The following is a 21,411-nucleotide window of genomic DNA, read 5'->3' on the forward strand; positions in this document are numbered from 1 at the left end:
GAAAAGACTATTTTAATTTTAACGGTGGTTTTGGTGAAAAGACTATTTTAAATTTAACGATAGCTTTGGTGAATAAACCATTTTAAATTTCACGATAGTTTTGGTGAAAAACCATTTTAATTTTCAAGGTGGTTTTGGTGAATAAACCATTTTAATTTTCACGATAGTTTTGGTGAAAAGACTATTTAAAATTTCGGTGAAGAAACTATTTCTAATTTAACGACGGCTTGAGATAGAAAAACTTTTTAAAATTTAAAGATAACTTAAGTGAATAAATAACATAGTTAGTTAAACTTACAGGTAGTATAATACATATGTATTTACTAATACCATTGTGGTTTTACTTTAGTTAATATTAGTAAAAAAATATCAATGCACCAAGAAAATCTGAAACATATTTTCAACTCGATTTTATTTGAATAACTACGAACGGGACCATTTGATAAAGTCAGTTACGTTTGTGTGTGTAAAAAAGGACCTCCAAATGCGTATGTTTCCCGGGTGGAAAGTTTCGTTTGAGTCGAAGCGCGCGCCTGAGTATTCTTGAATCTTAAAAATTGCTAAATAATGGGCTAAATGTATGATGGCAGATGGCCCAGCCAGAAAGAGACCATTAATCTTTTTTTCTAGCTGCAGCGCTGGCTCCTTCGCAAACGGGCCAAATCTTCTTGATTCAATTTGGCAAGGCAACCTGAAAAGGCTTGCGTTTCTAGATCTCTCTCTCTCTGGCGCTTCCACTCCATCTCGATCCCCATCATCCGCCCATCCCGCCAGAGATGGATCCGTGAAAGATAACAGAGAAGAAGAACATTTCGATTTTAAGCTGCGCATTTCCACTCTGGCTGATATTTGAATAGCTCTTTCTTTCTACATATTTACCCCGACCTAAATTCAATTTCGATTGCTTTCTTATATATTTTTTCACTTTTAAGATCGTAAAGGGAGTGTGAAGTAAGGCGTTCGATAGGGTGGCTCAACGAACTTTATCTTTTTGTCACTAGGAGTCAGTGGCGTCGCCAAGATTTCCACTTTGGAGGTGTTTAAAGTGGCACAGTACCGCGGTATCCTTTGAAATATTCAACGCTACTACCAATTTTTATTGTAGTTGTTATATTTGAAACGTAGAAAAATCATAATCGTTTAAATAAAATTTTATGACCATGTTTAATCAGATAATAATTTGTAAATAACACCACTGATACTTCTTGATTTTAAAAACATTTTATTTCAATGTTCTAATTTAAAGGCCTAAATTTTCTTCTGCCTGTCACCATTTAAATTTACTTTCCTTTCTAACAAATACCCTGGTGGTAAGCCTACAGCAGAGCACGTTGGCCTACCACCAGGGTATTTGTTTGGAAGGAAAGTAAATTTAAAGGGTGACAGGCAGAAGAAAGCCTAGGCCTTTAAAAACGTAAATTTTTTAATTGCAAAAAAGTTTCGTTTTTAAATTAGAACATAGATATAAAATGTTTTAAAACCAAAAAGTAGCAGTCGTGTTATTTACAAATTATTATAAGGTTATTTAATAATAATTAATTTTTTTTACTTTGAAATCAAAATTTTGATTTTAAAAGCTATAGTCTGATAATACTTGACAGGACGGTCGGATAGCTAACTCGCTATATTATTAAAATTTAAAATATTAGGTAACTTGGAAAAGGCGTTGAAAATTTAATTTTGCACAAAATGTCACTTAGTCTAGTAATTTGTCATTGGCAAAGAAAGGTAGTAGTAATAAATATAATATATAATATAATATATAATATATAATATATAATATATAATATAAATAGTAGTGGACAAGGCTAAGCGTCTCATCCGTATTGTTAATACGCACAGGCAATAAAAACTCTCCAAATATCTCTATGCAGTAATAGGCCTAGTTACGGTCAATTTGTCTTGGGACACTTGGACGCATTGAAAACCAGCGCCATCTATATTATAAAAGTAACGCCGCCATTTCGACGAAAATCTACGCACAAAAGCTTTTAAACACGGGAAAACCTATTTACAATACCGAAAAATCTTGTTTCCACAACGATAAAGCCCAGAGTCAAACTATCGAATAGAAACGTTTCGATCATTTATCTTGGGTTGTTGTACAATTCGCAATTCAACTCGAGAAAGAAAAAAAAATGTTATGTAAAGAAATAAAAAGGTATTTTTTTGGAGAAGGTAGGGGTCGCTCAACGCCGAAATCGAGCGATTACACGCTTTGTCGAATCCCGATATAATCCTAGCATTTGATTAATATCGTTTTAAAGCCTCGTGACTTTCTCCCGTTCGTTTTTTGTTTGACTTTTAAAGCCTGGATTCGCCTATTATGATTATTTCTTTACAAATGACGAGGCTTACACGAAAACGAATGTAATGCCATCTAGTTGACAATGCGGACTCACAATAGCCACTATGTTTAATTTTCGACTTACTTGGCGGTTAAGGTAAAGGCGGGAAAGGTAGTACAGTCTGAGTAGAACGCGATCCGGTATTTGAAAACTACGCTCGAACTGATAGCCAAGCCTTAGTTACACTACGGGATTTTACTCGCATTGAAAAAAATGCCGATTTGGATAAAGAAATTGGCTTCTTTGGCCGCTTAACTTTAGGGGTTCGGAAAATGTCCTTTGTGACTTAAGGGTACAAAAGATGTCGTTGCTAACCGTGTTTCCAATACGTATACGTATCCGTGATTCCACGATTTAATTTTTCTTTTATACGTTTGAATTTCAATGAAACCACCTGTTATTCCCATGATATGGTCGAACTACCTTTAAGTTTTTTTTTTAATTTCCACTTGATTAATTTTTCCACCGGTTTTTTAAATTATTTTTAAATCTAAAATATCTCAAACCATATGTTCAAATTCAGGTTGCCGCTCATACGTTGATTAATTATTTATTTTTGATACAATGTAAACTTAAAGGGAATATAACCTCAGGTATTGGGTGTGCAACACCAACGTTTGCAGCTCCGGCCGCTCTTGACTTTGGCTTTAAAAATGTTTGGCGCCACTGTACAGGATAGTTTGAAAAATTGAAGGGGTATTTCATAAAGGTTCCTTTTAAGACCACCGGCAGTTAAAACGCCTATAACGTGGTTTTATTGGATAGATGGTTCTGGCATGAATGATAATATTAAAATTTGGTAGGAAATTTAATATTTTTTTATCGTGGCACAATCTAAGGAATATCATTTCAAAAATAAATAATGCAATGTTTCCAAAATTAAAATTTGCATATAGTGTGGGTAAAACACTTTTATATTTCTATATTAATAATATAATACTAACAACTGATGTTGATTTATGTTGAAAAAAATGCAACCCTTTTTATGAGCGTGTATTCTCGAGAGATGTAAATTTCATAAAAATTATTCGTCGCGTGTTACCCCTTCCTAGTGTATATTAATATAAATGACATCAGGGTAAAAAAGCAGGTAGTGCGGCGTAGTATTTGAAATGTCTATATCAATCGCTTGTTAAGTTAAAAAATATATATTCTATCCGCATTGTGAAAACGTTATTTTTTGTTATTCTGGTTCAAGAAGCACGAGCTTAGCTTTCTTGACGATGTAGCCAAAATCACAATGCACCACATTTTTTATTCCCCCTTTTCTTTTCGCTAGCGCGCATGGATCAACGTGGATTCTTTTTGTATTGGCATTTACATAACTCCTCGTGCCGATTCGCGAGAAGAGGATCGTACGAGGAGGTATGGTAATACGGGCAGAAAAACTGGAATATTTTTTCCATATTGGAAAATATCTGCGGGCGCAACAGCCAAGGTGACAAATGGCAATCTCTTCTGTATTTTCTTTTTTGAATATAAAAATTTCCCGATAGCATTCACGCTTTATTTCTCTCGTATCGTATCGGACAAGATTTATTCCTTTTCTACCTTTCTTTGGGTATGCATAGATATAAAACAAGTTGCCACTTGCGGTGTATTCTTAATACAAGTGACACCAACCCTTTTTACAATCACCGTGTCTGTCTGTCTGTGGGTTTGTAGGTCTGTCCGTCTGGGCTGCGAAGTGCAAAGTGTTATCAATTCTTTCGCAGTTTCTTGAAATTAGGGAAAAGCTTTTTCCAAAAGAGCCTTCTTTTTCTCATTGTGTGTTGTAATTTTTTTTTCAATTTGCGTTGGTATCGGGCGGTATTCGAACCCGAGACCTCCTGCACGTCAGGTGAGCGTTCTACCAAAGAACCACGGATACACGTTACGCTTCACTGAAAATTTTGCCAACTTGTTTGGAACTGTTTTGATATTTAATTTTTTCGAATAGATTTTAAGAAGGCCAATTAAATTTTAAATTTATGTATTATCATTTCTTAAAATAGACTTATTTAATTTAATTAACAAATTTGATTAGTTATTCTGAATTTATTCATATATATATTCGTGTATCTTTAAACCTTTGTATATTAAAGGGACTTTCAAGGGAGGTGTGATGGGTCGGAAGTCGATTCAAAAAACGTCACTGAAACGTCATCAGAGTGTAACTTTGTAAATGCGACGAACGGCGACCGTATGACTTATTTTAAATGGACTTCAACCACCCTACAGCTCTCCCTTGAAAGTCCCTTTAAGAGGGAAAGTTATGTTAAATTGAGGCAGGAATCCATACCTCTCGATGTGGCTGACGGTTTTTTTGACGTCACTATGTTAACTTAACAAACAACTATTTGAGAGGGGAGCACGCGCAGAGGGGATTTTTTCTTTCGTGGGCGGGGCCAAAGCCGTCAGAGTGATCTTACCACACGCGATACGCCAGGATAAGCATTCCAAGTAGAGGTATGGATTCTTGCTAGAGGTCAATAAATGTATTAGTATATTTAGGGTAAATATCGAAATTTAAAAATAGGAATTCAAAAATAAGCAATACTAAAATTCTCAACTAGCTTTGAAATTGTAACTATCCTTACGGAATTTTTTAAACTTTAAAATTAATTTAATTTTTTTGACGTGTATTAAAAATATTCATTAAATTAAAATTTATGATTGACTTTGATGGTTGTCCATTATCATTAAAAAAATGTTACAAGGTACCTTATAAAAAGCTTAAAAGACTGCTTAAGCACATTTCAATACTATATTTGAATATCTATTGTCTTATATTCATATTTTAACTAATTACTTTAAACTTGACGGACCACGTTAGCCATCTCCATAGTCATTCGTCCAAGATTCACCATCTTTGAAGAGGAGATATCATTGAACATTTCCCCCACTCCGTTTGATATCTTTGTAGTAGTGACCCTTTTCGGGGGGAATTCCCCGATCGCGCCTTCGACAGCGCTAACCGCTTTCGATGGGTGACGAGGGGTAAGCGGGGTCTGAGCCCCTCGGACTATCGCAACCCCTCACTTATTCAACGGGGCACATGCTCTGGTATACGGGATCTTTTGGCTTCTATCGTGTGACAAAGAGCAACGTTATGTCGTCCGTTTTTTTGCTTTGCTTTTCGCGGCTTACAAGATACATTGGAGGCTTTGTCGTGTCGTTCAAAGAACGTTTATGTTTAACTGTTGGACATAACTTATGGAAAATATTAACTGTTCTTACGTTTCAAACACTTCAATTAGTTATGGGTAAACGCTACACTCATCTGCGAAATATCATCAGAGAGCACTTGAAAATAATTACCTCACAATGGAAATATATACTTAGTAAAAACTTAGTAAATTAACACTTGTTATTTTGTATTTTGTATTCGTTTTTTAATAAACTGTTATGAAATTTTTTTAAATACAGGCTAACCCTTTAATAAAGGTTCTAGGTAAATATCAACTACCATCATAGTTTTTCATATGGATGATAAGGTTAACCAATTGTTGGAAGTATAAATTCATATGTAATCAGCGAGAATAACTAAATATAGGAGTTTCCATTCCTTAGAGAAAGCACTTTATAGCTTCAACTCCTTAATATTTGTATCCTCCATTATTAGGGTCATCTGTTTCAGGAAGTTTAAATTTCTAAAATGTTTTTCTGTCAAGTTTCTAGTTAGCCTGGTTGTGACTATTAGATTGTATAGTTGGCTAAAATGCTGTTAATATTTTTAACTATTTTTGTACCTAATGTATATAGTTATTAACAATGTTATTAAACGTCACCGAATTAAAATACTCTAGAAGAATCCACTAATAGAATATTTTAAACACTAAACGGAAAATTCGTTTTATAATGTTAGGTACATGCCTCATTGAAATTGAAATTTCAAATTTTTCTAAAAATTTTCATTCGTTGCCAGTGGCGTAGCCAAAAATTCTTCGAGGGGGGGGGGGTTAACTATGTAAAATAACTAAGGGGGGGCGAGAAGGGGGTGAAAATTTAGTACAACAAAAGTTACACCAAGGGGGGATTTGACACGGAAACCCTCCCCTTGTCTACGCAGTGAACTGTACAGAGTGAAATTTGGAGCTAACTAGGTCCTAAAGAATAAATTAATTGAGAATTCACTAATAGGATATTGCAAACAGCTAATGGAAAATTCGTTTCATAAATTTAAGTACATACCTCATTCAAAATTTATTTTAAAATTCTAATTTTTCAACAAATTCTCATTTCTTTACCGCGCATTCTACAGAGTGAAATTTGGAACAAACCAGGATAAATTTGGCTCCAATAAAAGAACCTTATCCTTATTTGAATATGTTTTTCCATCTCTTAAAAACATGACTGTCGCGTGGAGGGAGAAAAACTTGGGAATTAGGCTCGTAAATGAAAATGAGCTTTCGAAAATATCCCTCCGCCACTTCTCTTAATTCCATCGCACTACTTTTTTTCCGCCTGTGGCTCTGCTGGAGTGTTAAGAAAAATCATCGCGTTTTCCCTTTGATGGTCCGCTTTCCCTTTTAAATGGCCTCTTTCCGATGCAATTTGTAGTCGAGAGGGGGCGCCTTTATGACGCAAATTCGTACTCGGAAAGCCGCGGAGCTTTTGGGAACTGAATTCCCTCCGTTTAAAATCCTTATTTCGCGCGTATTACCGAACCATTCCAGCAAGAGGAAAATTTGCCGATTGGAGGGAAAAAGCCCCTTACCGTAAAAAGTCATTCCCACCACTGCCTACCGCGACTTCCACCTTATTTGCCTTTGTTGGCATTGTCGACAAAGGCTGCGAATTGGGTAAAATCTGCGCCATTTCAACTATAGCCTCGTTTGTACTTTGTATTGGGAGGGCAGCAACCATTTCTTTCTATACGTTTTTCCTCGAATTTTATGACTATTATTTCTAGATGGCGCTTTTACGTCGTAAAATTCCCGATATTTGCTTTTACTAATGTGTATGACTTGCGTTAAATTTAAGTGTATGGGTTTTTCTGCATTAAAGGTACCGGTGCAAATGAACCCTTTTATTTGGAACGGTTGTGAATTCTCAGGCCTGTTAATTCAACTGATCAGTATTAACGGGAGTAAAAAGTACCTAATTTCGCGTTTCTGTTAGCAAACGATTTTTCGATGTAGAATGTACTCCCTTTAAATAAATTAATTCAATTAAAAATATGGCTGTTTAAATCTAATTCTAAACTTTCAATATTTTTAAGACTTTGAAATTTAGACGTCAGGTACAGTAGACTAAACGTTTAACCACTTCTAAATAATTAAGTCATTACGTAAAAATTATATATTTTAAATTTTAGAACATCATGAGTCCTGCTTTACCATTAATTAAATAGTAAAAAGCCAATTTTACTTAAATTTAAATAACTGCTTCAAAAATCATTATATTAAGCAATTTTTGAAATTTTAGAAAATCATGAGTCCTGCTTTACAATTAATTTAATAGAAAAAAAGTCAATTTTAATTAAATTTAAATAACTGCTTCAAAACTCATTACATTAAGCAATTTTTTAAATTAAAAATAAATCATGGGTCCCACTTTACCATTATTTTATTAGAAAAAAAGCCATTTTTAAATAAATTTAAATAACTGCTTCAAAAATCATTACATTAAGCTATTTTTGAAGTGTAAAAATTATGAGTCCCGCTTTACCATTATTTTAATAGAAAAAAGCCAATTTTACTTAAATTTAAATAACTGCTTCAAAAATCATTACATTAATTTATTTTTGAAATTTAAAAATCATGCGTCCCGCTTTACCATTATTTTATTAGAAAAAAGCCAATTTTACTTAAATTTAAATAACTGCTTCAAAAATCATTACATTAATTTATTTTTGAAATTTAAAAATCATGGGTCCCGCTTTACCATTATTTTATTAGAAAAAAGCCAATTTTAAATAAATTTAAATAACTGCTTCAAAACTCATTACAAAAAGTCATTATTTTAAATTTTAGAACATCATGAGTCCTGCTGCATTAATTTAATAGTAAAAAAGGCGTGTATCGTCAGAATCATTACTGACAAAAAATGTGTCGGGGAGAAATCGTCGATGACAATTCATCCATTTCCTGAGCTCCTAATTGTTCCATCGGGGACAGTCATTCCATTAGAAATAATCGACAATAACATTCCAGTCGCGCTTTAATTGATCAAACGCCTTTTCCTCCTTATTAATTAATCAATTCTCCAACCGTTAATCTAATTAGGAACAAAAGCGCCATTAAGTTGCTGGCGCACTCTTTATCAATCGGACAATCCCCCGATTCCAAAGAGCTCGTTTCACACGCCGAATACATTCGTCCTTTTCACCCGCGCCTCGATTACTATTGTACATACGCGTAGCTTATGGAATAGTCCCCGTCGTTATTACACTTGGGCCTAAGGTGATGTCTTGGGTATTAATTAGCCTAGCTGATTATTATTATTACTATACTGTACCTTGCAGGGCCGTTTTAAGGCACAGGCGAGCGAGGCAACTGACTTGGGGCCCGCACCACCAGGGGGCCCGCACCACAAACTTTTAAGAAAAAATCGTTTTAAAAGCTACTAGATCCAGGATTGAGTGTGCATTTTACCATTTCTACGAGTAAAGTCTGCATAAAAACCACGTCTCGACTCACGTCGTGTAAACGTTTGTATCTCGTTTATTAACTGAGTTAATAAATTAAACAGTTAGTTTTTTAACAAATTGACAAATTTCTGAGAAGAAAATTCAGTAAATTCAGGTAATGTTTTTGTTATAATTTTTATTATATTATAATTTAAGGATATGTTTAAGTTTGGTTTATATACTGTACATACATTTTATTTAATTATTTATTTACAGTTAAGGAAGTTGACTACATGTTGCGACGATTTTTGTCGTTAAACTTTCATTGATATATTTGGCATATTGAATATTACATCTCAAATGTAAAAAAAACAAATTGAAATTACTCAACTACCGTAATTGAAATCAAGTTTATTGATCATGGCCTCAAAAATTTGACGAAATGTTGGTCAGTGTCGTTAAGAATACATAAATACATTCTTCGTCTACTACTCTGATTTAAAGAAGTAGCTCTTTTTTCAACAGATGTCGCTAGCGTAGAAATAAAAACAAGATGCTTACGATACATTATGACCCAAAAGGCGGGACATAAAAGTACCGCTCGCGTTGATTGGCTCGTTTGTAAATTGGACGATAACTTAAATTATAGTAATTTTTAACAATGTATTTTATATGGGATGTATACTTTAGGTGAAAGTACACTAAGTAGAATATAAGTTGTCTAATTATAATACTCTAAAATGGTTCTCCGACGACGTTATAGTTTAGCTATTTTGAATCTTAGCTTCCTTTGATATTAATAGATGGCACCACGAACTCCAGTAAATCGTTTTTTCGAAGAATCGGATAGATTCATTGCCATCTCTATTAAAAACGGCCTTATCATAATACAGGTGGCAATGATACAGCTGACTGTTACTTTAAGTATAAAAAGGTGTTGCCTAATGAAACTATTGACTGATTTGAACCGATTCCACGTAGCGGTGAATGTGAGAATCTCATGAACAGTTGAATTTAAATACAAAGTGTCAGCTTATCAGACGAAAATTCTGCAATTTCATTGAACACCTAATAAGCACCTAGGCACCACTTTAGGCCTAAGTCCGCTAGCGACTTTACAATGCGTAGGACGGTGGCGGCAAACCCTACAGGCCCCTTACGAGCAACTAACACAAGCTCTAGCCTTTAAACACGCTAACGCAGTGTTGTGTACAAATTTCATTGGATGATACTTTACGCTGAACGATTTACTGAAAGGGGAGGACAATTTCCGAATTTTCCCCTTCCGACGGCAGCAGGTGCTAAAGCGTCTAACCAATTAAAACTGTACGCAAGAAAATGCATGACTTTTGACGGGTTGCGTTCTCCTTGTGTGGGGTGCTGTGTTTGTTGCTCCTAGATACCACTAACTTTTACCGTTTACCTCAACAAGTTTTTAGAGAAACAGGAAATAATAAAATAAAATCAGCTAGGCTAATACCCAAGGCACCACCTTAGGCCTAAGTCATCAAGCGACTTTTAAAGCCATTAATTCAGGGAGCCGGGTTACAATGCGTAGGAAGGTGGTGGCAAGCCCTTCATGCCACGCGAGCTAACAGCTCCCTACACTAACTATTACCGTTAACCTCGATACGTTTTTATGGAAGGGGAAATCGAAGGAAAGGGTTGAAAACCCCTTTAACCAATAAGTAGAGAACTTGCAAACTCAATGCGGAAGGAGTAGTTCCGAGTTTTCACCCAGGGCCACAAGCTGGGATCGAACCTGGTGAAAGCGCTAACCACTCCGCCACCCCACCTTAGAAACAGAATCTCATAGACGGAGTTACAATTAATCAACGGCCAACTCGTTTATTCCGCGGAGCTTTGGAAAGGGACTCTGAACGGAAAAATCATTTCCACTAATTAACGAAGAGTAGCCGCTCTCGCTCGGGAATAAACAGTCGCCCGTTCCGTTTCTCCTATTTACCGATAAACCCGTCGACGGATGGCGCTGAGGACGACGGGAATCGAGCCTCTTTTCCATTAGGGCTTTTCCGGCGTAGCGACAGGCAAAGCGAACGGGGAGACGAATCCCGTTAAGTCGAAAAGCGAAATGAAATCTCGAGTGCAAAGCGAAAGAGTATAAAAGGGTTAAATTGTCGAGTTTCCTCAAATACGAGAAGTCACGTCGGTATATACACCTGACTCGTGGAACGGGGTAGGGTCCTCTCGCGGGGTTATAGGGCTCGCCTCTTACGCCGACGGAGTGGAGCGACTGAGAGATGAAAGGCTGCCGAAATCGGGTTAGGCCATCTCCAAATGTTCAACAAGTTTCGAGTTGGAGTCGTCCTTAATAGGATTTTCTCCCATTTCCACTCGGTCCGCAGCGTCGTTTTACGCGCCAATTTGACTGCCAATTCTCTCCGTTGTCTTTGTAGAGAATGCCTTTCGAAGCTTTCGCGAATTCGGGGAGTAGCGAACTGGAAAATGCTTCTTTACCCTTGAGCTAAAATGCACTTTATTTTTCTCACGAAGTTTTACAACTTTTAGAATATTTTGGAGCTATACGTTTAGGAACATTTTGGAAATTTATATTTGGAAAATTTTTGGAAATTTGTATTTGGAACGTTTTACGAAACATTTTGTAAAATTATATTGGGAACGCTTTACGAATCATTTTGGAAATTTATATTGGGAAGTTTGGGAACGTTTTACGAAACATTTTGTAAATTTATATTGGGAACGCTTTACGAATCATTTTGGAAATTTATATTAGAAAGTTTGGGAACGTGTTACAAAACATTTTGGAAATTTATATTGGGAACGCTTTACGAATCATTTTGGAAATTTATATTGGAAAGTTTGGGAACGTGTTACGAAACATTTTGTAAATTTATATTTCGAAAGTTTTACGAATCATGTGGGAAATTTATATTTGGAACTTTTTACGAATCACTTTGGAAATTTATATTTGGACGTTTTACGATTATATTTGTAGCTACGTTTTAGAACATTTTGGAAATTTATATTTGGAACGTTTTACGAAAATGAGTGTAGCTACGTTTTAGAACATTTTGGAAATTTATATTTGGAACGTTTTACGATTATATTTGTAGCTACGTTTAGGAACATTTTGGAAATTTATATTTGGAACGTTTTACGAAAATGAGTGTAAATTTGTATTTGGAACGTTTTACGAAAATGTTTGTAAATTTGTATTTGGAATGTTTTACGAAACATTTTAGAAATTTATATTTGGAACGTTTTATGGAGCGCTTAGGTCTATTTAGAATTGAATTTGTTGCGGGTTTAGGTTGGATTTGGTTCTGTTTAGATTCACGTCAATTTAAGAACTGAATTTGCGTTAATAATAAGTGTATAATATTGTTACACGTAGCCTTTGGCAGCACCTCACTAAGGGAAATTTTCTTCTTGTGATGACGTCACTTCGTTACTAGCTCTCAGTAAAATATTCACCAAACTTATGGAACAATATTATATAATTTATTCTATTTTATAGCTTTATTTTGTCATACTGAATTTCAAGTCCATTTTATGATATTAAATTATGACTATTAGAAGATTAATTTTGTCCTATTTAGATTCTTTATAGTGCTGCATTTTGACATAATTCATAACTCTTATATATTAAAGAGCTTCAATTGCATTTAAATCTAATTTTATAGTTTTATTTAGATTCTCATTTGACCACATTACTCTTTAGGTTAGCTGTTGTATTGTAATTCAATCAATTAAGCAATTTTTTTACCGCTGAATTGATTTTCGTGCCGTATGATTTATAGTAAAAATTTTAATTTAAAAGCGCCACTATCGAATGTAAAATCTTAAATAAAAAATATGAAATAATAAAAAACTAATTCAAAATTTACGCATCGATATTATAATTTAATGAGAGCTTTTCTACAGTTTAAATTCAAACAATAATAATAATAAATGTGTGAAATAATGAATGAGTGGTGTAGTTTGCCTCTTCCGCGGCTAGATGTCGCTAGAGGTCTTACCGTTGAGTAATCTCAGCGTTTCTCCGGACGTACTCCTGAGCGCGTCTTCGTACTGGGACCTCTTCTTCATTTCGCTCTCCAGTTGTTCGTGCAGTCTCCGCCTGCAGCGCTTCTCTCGTTTGACTCGCTTTTGATACAGAACTAAGGAAAAATCAATTAAAACATTCCATTAGCTTCAAATCTAATAATTCTTAGACCTATAAATTAGCCTTATCGCAATACTGTCGTTGAATCAAAACAAGTTTTTATTATATTTCCTTTGGATTTCTAATATTTCAACGCCTTAGGGAAGTTTACCAAATATTATAATTACCGCTTAAATTATAATCTTGTTAAATATTATTTTTTAAAGTTTAAAATATGCTAATTACCCTAATAGCAAATTTTATTTTATTTTTGTATACATTTAGAAGCTTAATTTTCAAAATTCTAATTTTTGTTTCCATATCGCGTATTTAAATAAAGTTATTTAAACTAATATATTAAATAAAATCAATTAAAATTTTATTTTATTTTATTTTATAGAACCTATAGAAGCAAATATTGTATTTCAATGGGGGGATAAAAATTTAAAACAAAATGTTCGATAGAAATTAAAACTAATAAATTAAATAGTTATTAAATAAGTAAGATTTAATTTAATCTAATTTTATATTACATAACCTATGGAAGCAAAGTATCTATTAATTAAACTGTAAAAGAGCCTTAATTTTTTTTAAATTCAATAAAATCAAAATATCCATAGAAATAAGAAATACCTTGATTTGATTTTATTAAATATATCAGAAAAGTGCCAATCCTGTTATAATATACGCTATAACATGCAAAAATAATCGGTTTTTTTTCTGATATTTTTTGGATTATTGTCGGTTATGAATAGAAATAAATAATTGGATAAATTTCTTATTCAAACGCCGATCTCTAAAATTTATTATCGAACTATGAATCTACCATGATGAATATTTATAATTGATAAACCATAGCAATGCCCTTGCTTCAAATATAAGTCCGCAATTTTGCTAGATTAATTTTAAGTTAGATAATTCCACGAAATATAAAATCCCATAGACATTCGTCTACATTTCCGTAGCGATTAACCTGACAATAGCAGCCAAAGCAAATGAAAGTACAGTTTGCATCTGAAACTCGCTGCTTACGGTAGAATTGTAAGTGGGAGTCGAAAGGGGGGGCGGGTGGTAGTTGAAAGAATGGCTGTCACTTTTGGAAATGGCCAAATAAGAGGGTTCGCGGGCTTAGCGAAAAGGGGACTTTAACGTTTAACTAAACAAACGTTCGAGACGGGGAAACGCTTTGTCAAATGGTACTGCAGCGCCATCATCGGAGAGATAAAAAAAATCGGCTAAAAATCGGGGCTGAAACCAAGAGCGCAATGAGAAGGAAATACTGAACAATCAAACGAGCGGCGCGGAGTGAAGAAGAGATGATCTAGAAGCTAGCCGCAGTTGTCAAAAGCGCTTTCTATTTCTATAGCAACAACACGTTTCCCCGAGTTGGGTCCGCGTAATGTTGACAGTGCAGTGTGCAAACACATCATGACGTCATGACAAAGCCTCTTCCTCGACTAGCACTCGAGCGGGGCTCTCCCGCAATACGGCGCGCGGTGATGGCGAGTGCTACGCCACCCTTTTGCCGTTTTCTTAATAACTGGACGAGATTTCACGTTTCTGTTGCGACTGAGATAACAAAGTGATGGAATAGTTCGGATTGAAATGCTAACAGCCACTCTCCACTCTCGGCCTTTTTCCTAGTTTGACCGGCTTTACAACTCTTTATCTCAACTAGGCGTTGCTTTTTGTTTTGTAAAACTCAACTTTTGATATCCAGTTTTGACTCGATTTTCGATTTGGCGTATTTCCGAGACAATAAAACGTGGTTAAATTTCTTGTTTTGAAAATTAGTTTTTTTCGATTTTGTTTGACACGATCGAACGTTTAAAATGTTGTTTTAAATTGCAATCATTTCGCAAAATGAGCGATTGAACTAAGCATTTATTTTTTTACTATGCAGAGGAATTTCCTTAGAAGGTTCAATATTTATTTTAAAAAAATGAAGAAATATTATATAATATATATTTAGTTGTATGAGTTATACATGAAGTACATTATAATCTAAAATGTAAAGATGAGTGTTTGTTTGTATATTTATATGTTTGTCCACTATAGGAATCTACACATTTGGTATACTACCTCATGGTACTCTGACTTTGGTTTTCGACGGTTACCGTCGGCAAAACAACTTTAATTAATTGAATTAATTTAATAATTAGGTATATATATATAATGAACAAGATACTACACTTTGATCTTAGCCAAAAAACCGAGTTTCTTAATTCGGAGTTTCATCACTGGCGCTTTTTCCTTGGTTATACAAATAGGCATAGTTATCCGGGAAATACCGGGTACGTCCCTGTCGGAATAGTGCGATGTTAAATGTAACGAATTTTTAAAAATATTGCATCGATAAAATATAATTTATAAATAAGTACATATACCTACGCAAGTACGCAGTGAATGTTTTTTAATTTTACGGCGCTAGGCGGTAAAGTTTTAGTGGTGATTTGGTTTGGTGGGAATTTGCGGCGAACTTGACATGCCCTGTGTTTTATTCTAAAGCTTAGATAGTTACTTCTCTATAATCTTCTGGTTAGACCGGAAAATTAATTTCATTATGAACCATACAGCAGTTTCTCAGCATACATATTAATATGAGAAGTCTGATTTTGCTCTAAATTTAGTAAGATCTCATTTTGAAACTATAATCGGAAAATAAAATTATTTCTAGTCAATGTAAATTGCATTTTGCACGCAATTCCACCCAAACTAAATTCTTTCAAACCGAATTTCTATAAGTATTTCTTTGATAAGTTTTTTTCTAATACATTTTAGACCTAATGACCCGATTCTAAATTATTCCTGGTAGCCTAGAATTTCCCTTCTAAAATAAAATGAAAGCAAAGAAAAAAAAAGCTTCTCTTCCATTCGCCCGAGGTTTCGATATTTTTAATCTCTAACTTCAACCTTTGAAAAAAAATTCTGAATATATTTTCTTTTTATTCCCCTACTACTTTTCTCTCATCTTATAATATAATTGTAGCGAATTCTATATCCTAGCACACTCGGGACTGTATACTTGTATTTTCAGGGATCTCTTAGAGAGCGAAAAAAAATAGAGTCTTATACATTGAAATCCCTAGATAGCGTAGCGGCTCTGAAACAGTTTTCCAATGCTTATTACGTCATTGCCCAGTCGAGCAAACAGGGTGAAAAAAAAGCCTTTACTTTTTACTATAGGCAGAAAATTTTCTATGTAGGCAAACGTTAGGTTGGTAGAGTTCAAAACCAAGGCTTAAGACAGGTTCGGAGTTATTCGCTGAGAACAGCTTTTACCCTATCCGCGCTCTACGACTAAAGTATCACTGGTAGCAGACTTCCCATAGTGCATTGGGTGGCGCTTTTACTGGGATATGTGTATGTTAAGCTTACGAACGAATTCAGTCATTAATCACTGTCATCTCGGTGGGGGGGTCTTCAATGTTGCCCTCCCCCCTTAATTTTTACTTATTCCGTAGACTTTTCCGCCCCCTGGTCTTTCCTTTAAGCGTACTGTGTTTTGCGACGTTAAAAAGTACTGGGAAAAAGTCTCGCTGGATATAGTATATATATTTTTTTCAACCCCCATTTGGTTCCTTCAGAATTTTCGGTACTATTAGAATCTCGCCTGCCAGTGACATCTGGTATGAAGAAAAAGCCCCAAAGGAAACTGCTTTTTTTTCTCTCTGTGTCGTTCCTTTAGTTGCAAAAGGAACATTCACATTCTTTATCTCTCTCAGTTTTTTGAAGAAACTTTTTTTCGTCTTATTTCTATTCTCCATCTTTAAAGATGCTCTTCTTACTGCGGCTATCGTAAGGCTTAAACATCTTTCACAAACTGCCCTCTTTTCTCGTCTCGGACTCGATTTTATCCCCCTTCAAAATATCCCCAGAAAACATTTTCCACATATTCCCTTAAAAATATTTTTCGGTTCAAAAATATATGTATATAGAAATTCTTCCTTTTTAAATGATTTTTACGATCCTGAGGCTTATCGTTTTTTTCTTCTCACACTTCGTAATACCGAGGTTTTCATAGAAATTTCAATTTATTGAATTAATTTTCTTTTAAGGACCTACGGGTGTGAGAAAGAAGACCAAAGAAATTAATGTTTGAAATTGTATTATTTCCACCTGACTTAATTTTAAATTTTATGATATTTATTGAATTGTGGAGATATATTTAAACGTATTTTGTTTGCAAGAGTATTTTTCTTTGATGAAATTTTATTTGTTTTGTTAATTCAATATGAGAAATAATTAATAAAATAATAAATTTCACCAATTGAATAATAACATAATTACTCTTTCATATAACCACATTTATCTTCAGATTCCTAAATTGGATTTTGGTTATATTATCGTTCACGTAAATGCCAAAATCGCTGAAAGGGTTCCACATTGAAAACGTTTGAAATATATTTCAGATTTCCATTGCTTAGTTGACGCGCCAAATTTGTCAGTGATAAATCGTAGAAAAGCTAATTTTCGTTTTTACGGCTTAGTAAAAAAAACTAATAATTCAAAATATCTTAATTTTACTGCTTTGATAACATATTAATTCAAATATTAAGTGACTATTGCGTTAGTATTATTTTAAATTTATTTTTGTCAATTTAATAATAATTATCAAATAGGCTAATACCCAAGGCACCACCCAAGTCTTCTAGCGACTTTTATTGCCTTTTATTCAGGTGGCCGGGTTATAATGCGTAAGAGTGGTGGCAAGTCCTTCATTGCCACGCGAGCCAACAGCTCCCTACATTATTAATTTAATACCATCGGTTACGTATGATCCCCAAACAAACACGGCCAAGCGCCAAACAATAATAAAACCTAAAAATTCAAAATAACTTAATTTTACTGCTTTTGAGAACATATTAATTCAAATATTTTGTGACTATTGCGTTAGTTTTATTTTATATTATATTATTTTATTTTATTTTATTTTAAATTCTATTTTGGTAAATTTAATACCATCGGTTACGTATGATCCCCAAACAAACACGGCAAAACTCCAAACCCTAAAGAGAATTCGGACTGTCTTATCCGATACAAGAGGAACTTTATCTTTGACATTTCGGCGCGTACGGTAGTCGAGGTACGGCGACACGCAGCACCGACTGTCAAACTAGAATATTTATAAAATGAAGAATCACCGAAAAAGAAGGCGATTAGCCGAGACGGCCCAGTATATACGAGACATCTCTCTATCTTTAAACTGAATATCAGGAAATACTAAGAGTAGGAATTTGTAGATACCGAAAGAAAGACCGATTTTTTCCGCTGGTCTTCGAAGGAACGGATTCGAGAACGAACCTTTAACAGTTCAATCATTCGAACGTCGACGAACGATAACAGAAACTGAAAAGCGAAGGGAAAGCAACGACCGCGTTCGCTTCGATCGCGTAAGAGACGAATCGGAGCGCCCTCGAGTGAGAGAAATGGAAAACGAAATGGAAGTGGGTTGCTATAAAATTGAGTCGAATTGTCGGGGGAAGTGGTCCGTGGATGGACGGGCGCCGCTAAAAGGGACACGGATCCGGAAAGGCATTTTCTCTCGATGATCGTTCAAAAATCTGCTCCAACTTTTCTGGAAAGATAGCTCTCTAGGGGACGATCGGAATCACCAACGTCACCCGATACCTAACACGATACAAACGGACCATAGTCCCCTCCTTCCTATTCGCAATCAGGCAAAGTGGCGACGACGGGACTGCAAATGGAATAAAGATTCTTTTGGAATCTTTCTGAGAGTTGGAGAAAGCTCCCTCTTGGGTATATATCTTTTCGGTACTATACAACCGTATATAGTTTTTCTTTCCGCACCTCCCTTCTGACTCGCCCGCACCCCCTCCCCGCTTCGTCTCTGGTTCTTAAGACGCGTAGGCTATAAGAGGGGGGGTAGTGAGCCCCCCCCCCTTCATGGGCCTTTCAAAATAGCGCGTCGGAAGGCATCGCCCGGAATGATGAACGACTTCTCCGGGTCCGACTGTCAAACGGCTCTCGCATTCAAAAAGCGATGTGCCCCCGTCTCAGTCTCTCTTTCTCTCGTGGTGCCGAGCAGAAGCCGTTTTTCGGCATCCAGTAACCCGAGCGAAAGGAGAGAGATGAACCCGGGGGGCACGGAAGAGATGGGAAGGTTCTCGTCCCCCTCCACGCGCAGACAGAGAAATTTTCGGGACCTTTTTCGACAGCTGATCTGTCCCTTTTCGCCGACTTGGCTTTCAGCGGTTCTCGCTCTTCTAAGAACAGTTTCGAGAGAAAAATAACCGAGATTTACAGGAGGTCAACACGGCCAGACGACCATTTCATTCTGTTATGGTCGCGTTTTTAATACGTATTTTATTTGGAATTTTTAACAAATACTTCATTTCCTGAAATTCTACGCTAAAACCTTCATTTCCTGAAATTCTACGCTAAAATCCTTCATTTAATGAAATTATATATTAAAAATTTAAAATACCTCCTTTTAAGAAGTTATATATCAAAACTCTTTATGTCTTGAAATTCTACATTGAAATCTATCATAACATGAATTTATATATTAAAATAATTCATTTCATTCATTCATTTCTATATTGATATCCTTCATTTCATTCATTTCTATATTGATAACCTTCATTTCATGAAATTATATATTAAAATCCTTCATTTCTTGAAATTCTATATTTAAATCCTTAATTTCGTGAAATTCTATATTTAAATCCTTAATTTCGTGAAATTCTATATTAAAATCCTTCATTTCATTAGTTATACAAATAAATCCTTTATATGACGAAATTTTAAATTAGAATCCTTTATATGATGAAATTCTAAATTAGAACCATTTATATGATGAAATTCTAAAATAGAATCCTTCATATAATGAAATTCTAAATTAAAATCCTTCATATAATGAAATTCTAAATTGTAATCTTTCATTTGATGAAATTCTAAATTTGAATCCTTTATGTCATGAAGTTCTAAATTATAATCCTTTGTCATGAAATTCTAAATTAGAATCGTTTATGTCATGAAATTCTAAATTAGAATCCTTCTTTGATGAATTTCTTTATTAATATCTGAAGGTCATCATTTAAATCCTTCATTTCACAAAATTCTTTAATTTCATAGATTATTTTATTATTAAAATTTTAATATTTTTAAACTTCCATAATAAAATATTTAATTTCTTAGTTAGAGTAATTTGTAATATCTTCTAATTCTACATAAAAATCTTTAATTTTGAATACAGTTACCGCTAGTATTTGTGCTTCAACTTTAAAATTTATCAATTCAGTATTACTTTTGAAAATGTACGTAGAATATAAGAGCTATCACCGCGTAAAAACGAATGGAGCGATATATTTTTGTGGAAAGAAGTATTTTGGGTCAAAAAATAGATTTATTTCGTCGTGGCGCGGAATAATCGAGGTTTTCGATATTAGAAAAAGAAATATCACAAAAGAATTGATGGCGAGAATCCATCGGCCGCCACCGAATCTAATAGAAAAAAGGAACAGTTTCCGAACTTGCAGAAGAAGGAGGATAGAAAAATAAAAAAAATACAGATTTCTGTGTGAGAAAAGAACTAGAAGTGGAGAGAAAAAATTCGGCCTTTAGCATTTCGCGTTTTTTGACGGCTGGATCTGGGAAAAGTGATTGAAGATCTTGGATCGGAAGAAAGAAGTCCAACTGTGACCCCATTGTTGGCACCCCTTTCGGACCTCATTTGGAACTACTTCTCCCTCCCTCGCAAGCCCCCCATTCCATTCCTTCGCTACCAGATTCGAGTCCAGGGCTTTGGAAGGGTCTGGCCGCTTTCCATCGTACTGTCCGGTGATGGCCAATCGGAGTAGACGTAACAGCGCACCCTGGTGTTGAGGGAACACAGGGGACGAAGTGAGGTAACTAACCCTTAACCGACGTCTCATTGTTACCAAATTTTTCTCTCTTTCGCATTTCTGCCCGTTAGGCCCGGTACCCAATATTCATTCAATCACTCATTAGTCTCGCGTTGGAAGCGAGCTCCAAACGGGGTGCACTACTGCAAAAAAATGAATTTCGTCTCCGTCCAAATTACCAAATCAATATTAGCAGCTGCAGTTATGCCGTGCCTGCTATACCCATCGTTTGAACCAGAATAGTTTTTGCCGGGTGCTTTTGGATTGTGCGTGTTCATTTTGGTTACCGTATTTCTCAGCACCTTATCCCGATTGGGGTTGTTGGGGATATTGGGGTTAAATTTCCCAAAGGTCGATTGGTCAATTTAAAGGTAGATTATGCGCTAGTTTCACGAACAACCGTAGATAATTAGTAAGTATCTAATAAAATATATTTTAGCAAGTGAGATAATGCAATATAATATTAATATAAATATTTGAAATATTTAAACTCACAAGGAGACTACCCGAGGT

At 34.9% G+C, this 21,411-nt stretch overlaps 1 protein-coding gene across 6 annotated transcripts in view; it reads right to left on the reverse strand.

Annotated features, from left to right (window-relative positions):
* Positions 1 to 21,411, reverse strand: part of LOC149943625 (dachshund homolog 1-like) — a 236,153-nt gene that overhangs the window by 29,621 nt on the left and 185,121 nt on the right. For all 6 annotated transcript variants that reach the window (XM_090174375.1, XM_090174374.1, XM_090174373.1 and 3 more), the window contains one exon: positions 12,903 to 13,043. In XM_090174375.1, coding sequence (XP_090030501.1) covers positions 12,903 to 13,043 — 141 coding nt within the window. The remainder of the gene's footprint in view (positions 1 to 12,902; positions 13,044 to 21,411) is intronic.

Source organism: Leiobunum rupestre, chromosome 5, assembly GCF_980474605.1.
Source record: "Leiobunum rupestre chromosome 5, qqLeiRupe1.1.hap1, whole genome shotgun sequence".
Taxonomy (NCBI): domain Eukaryota; kingdom Metazoa; phylum Arthropoda; class Arachnida; order Opiliones; family Sclerosomatidae; genus Leiobunum; species Leiobunum rupestre.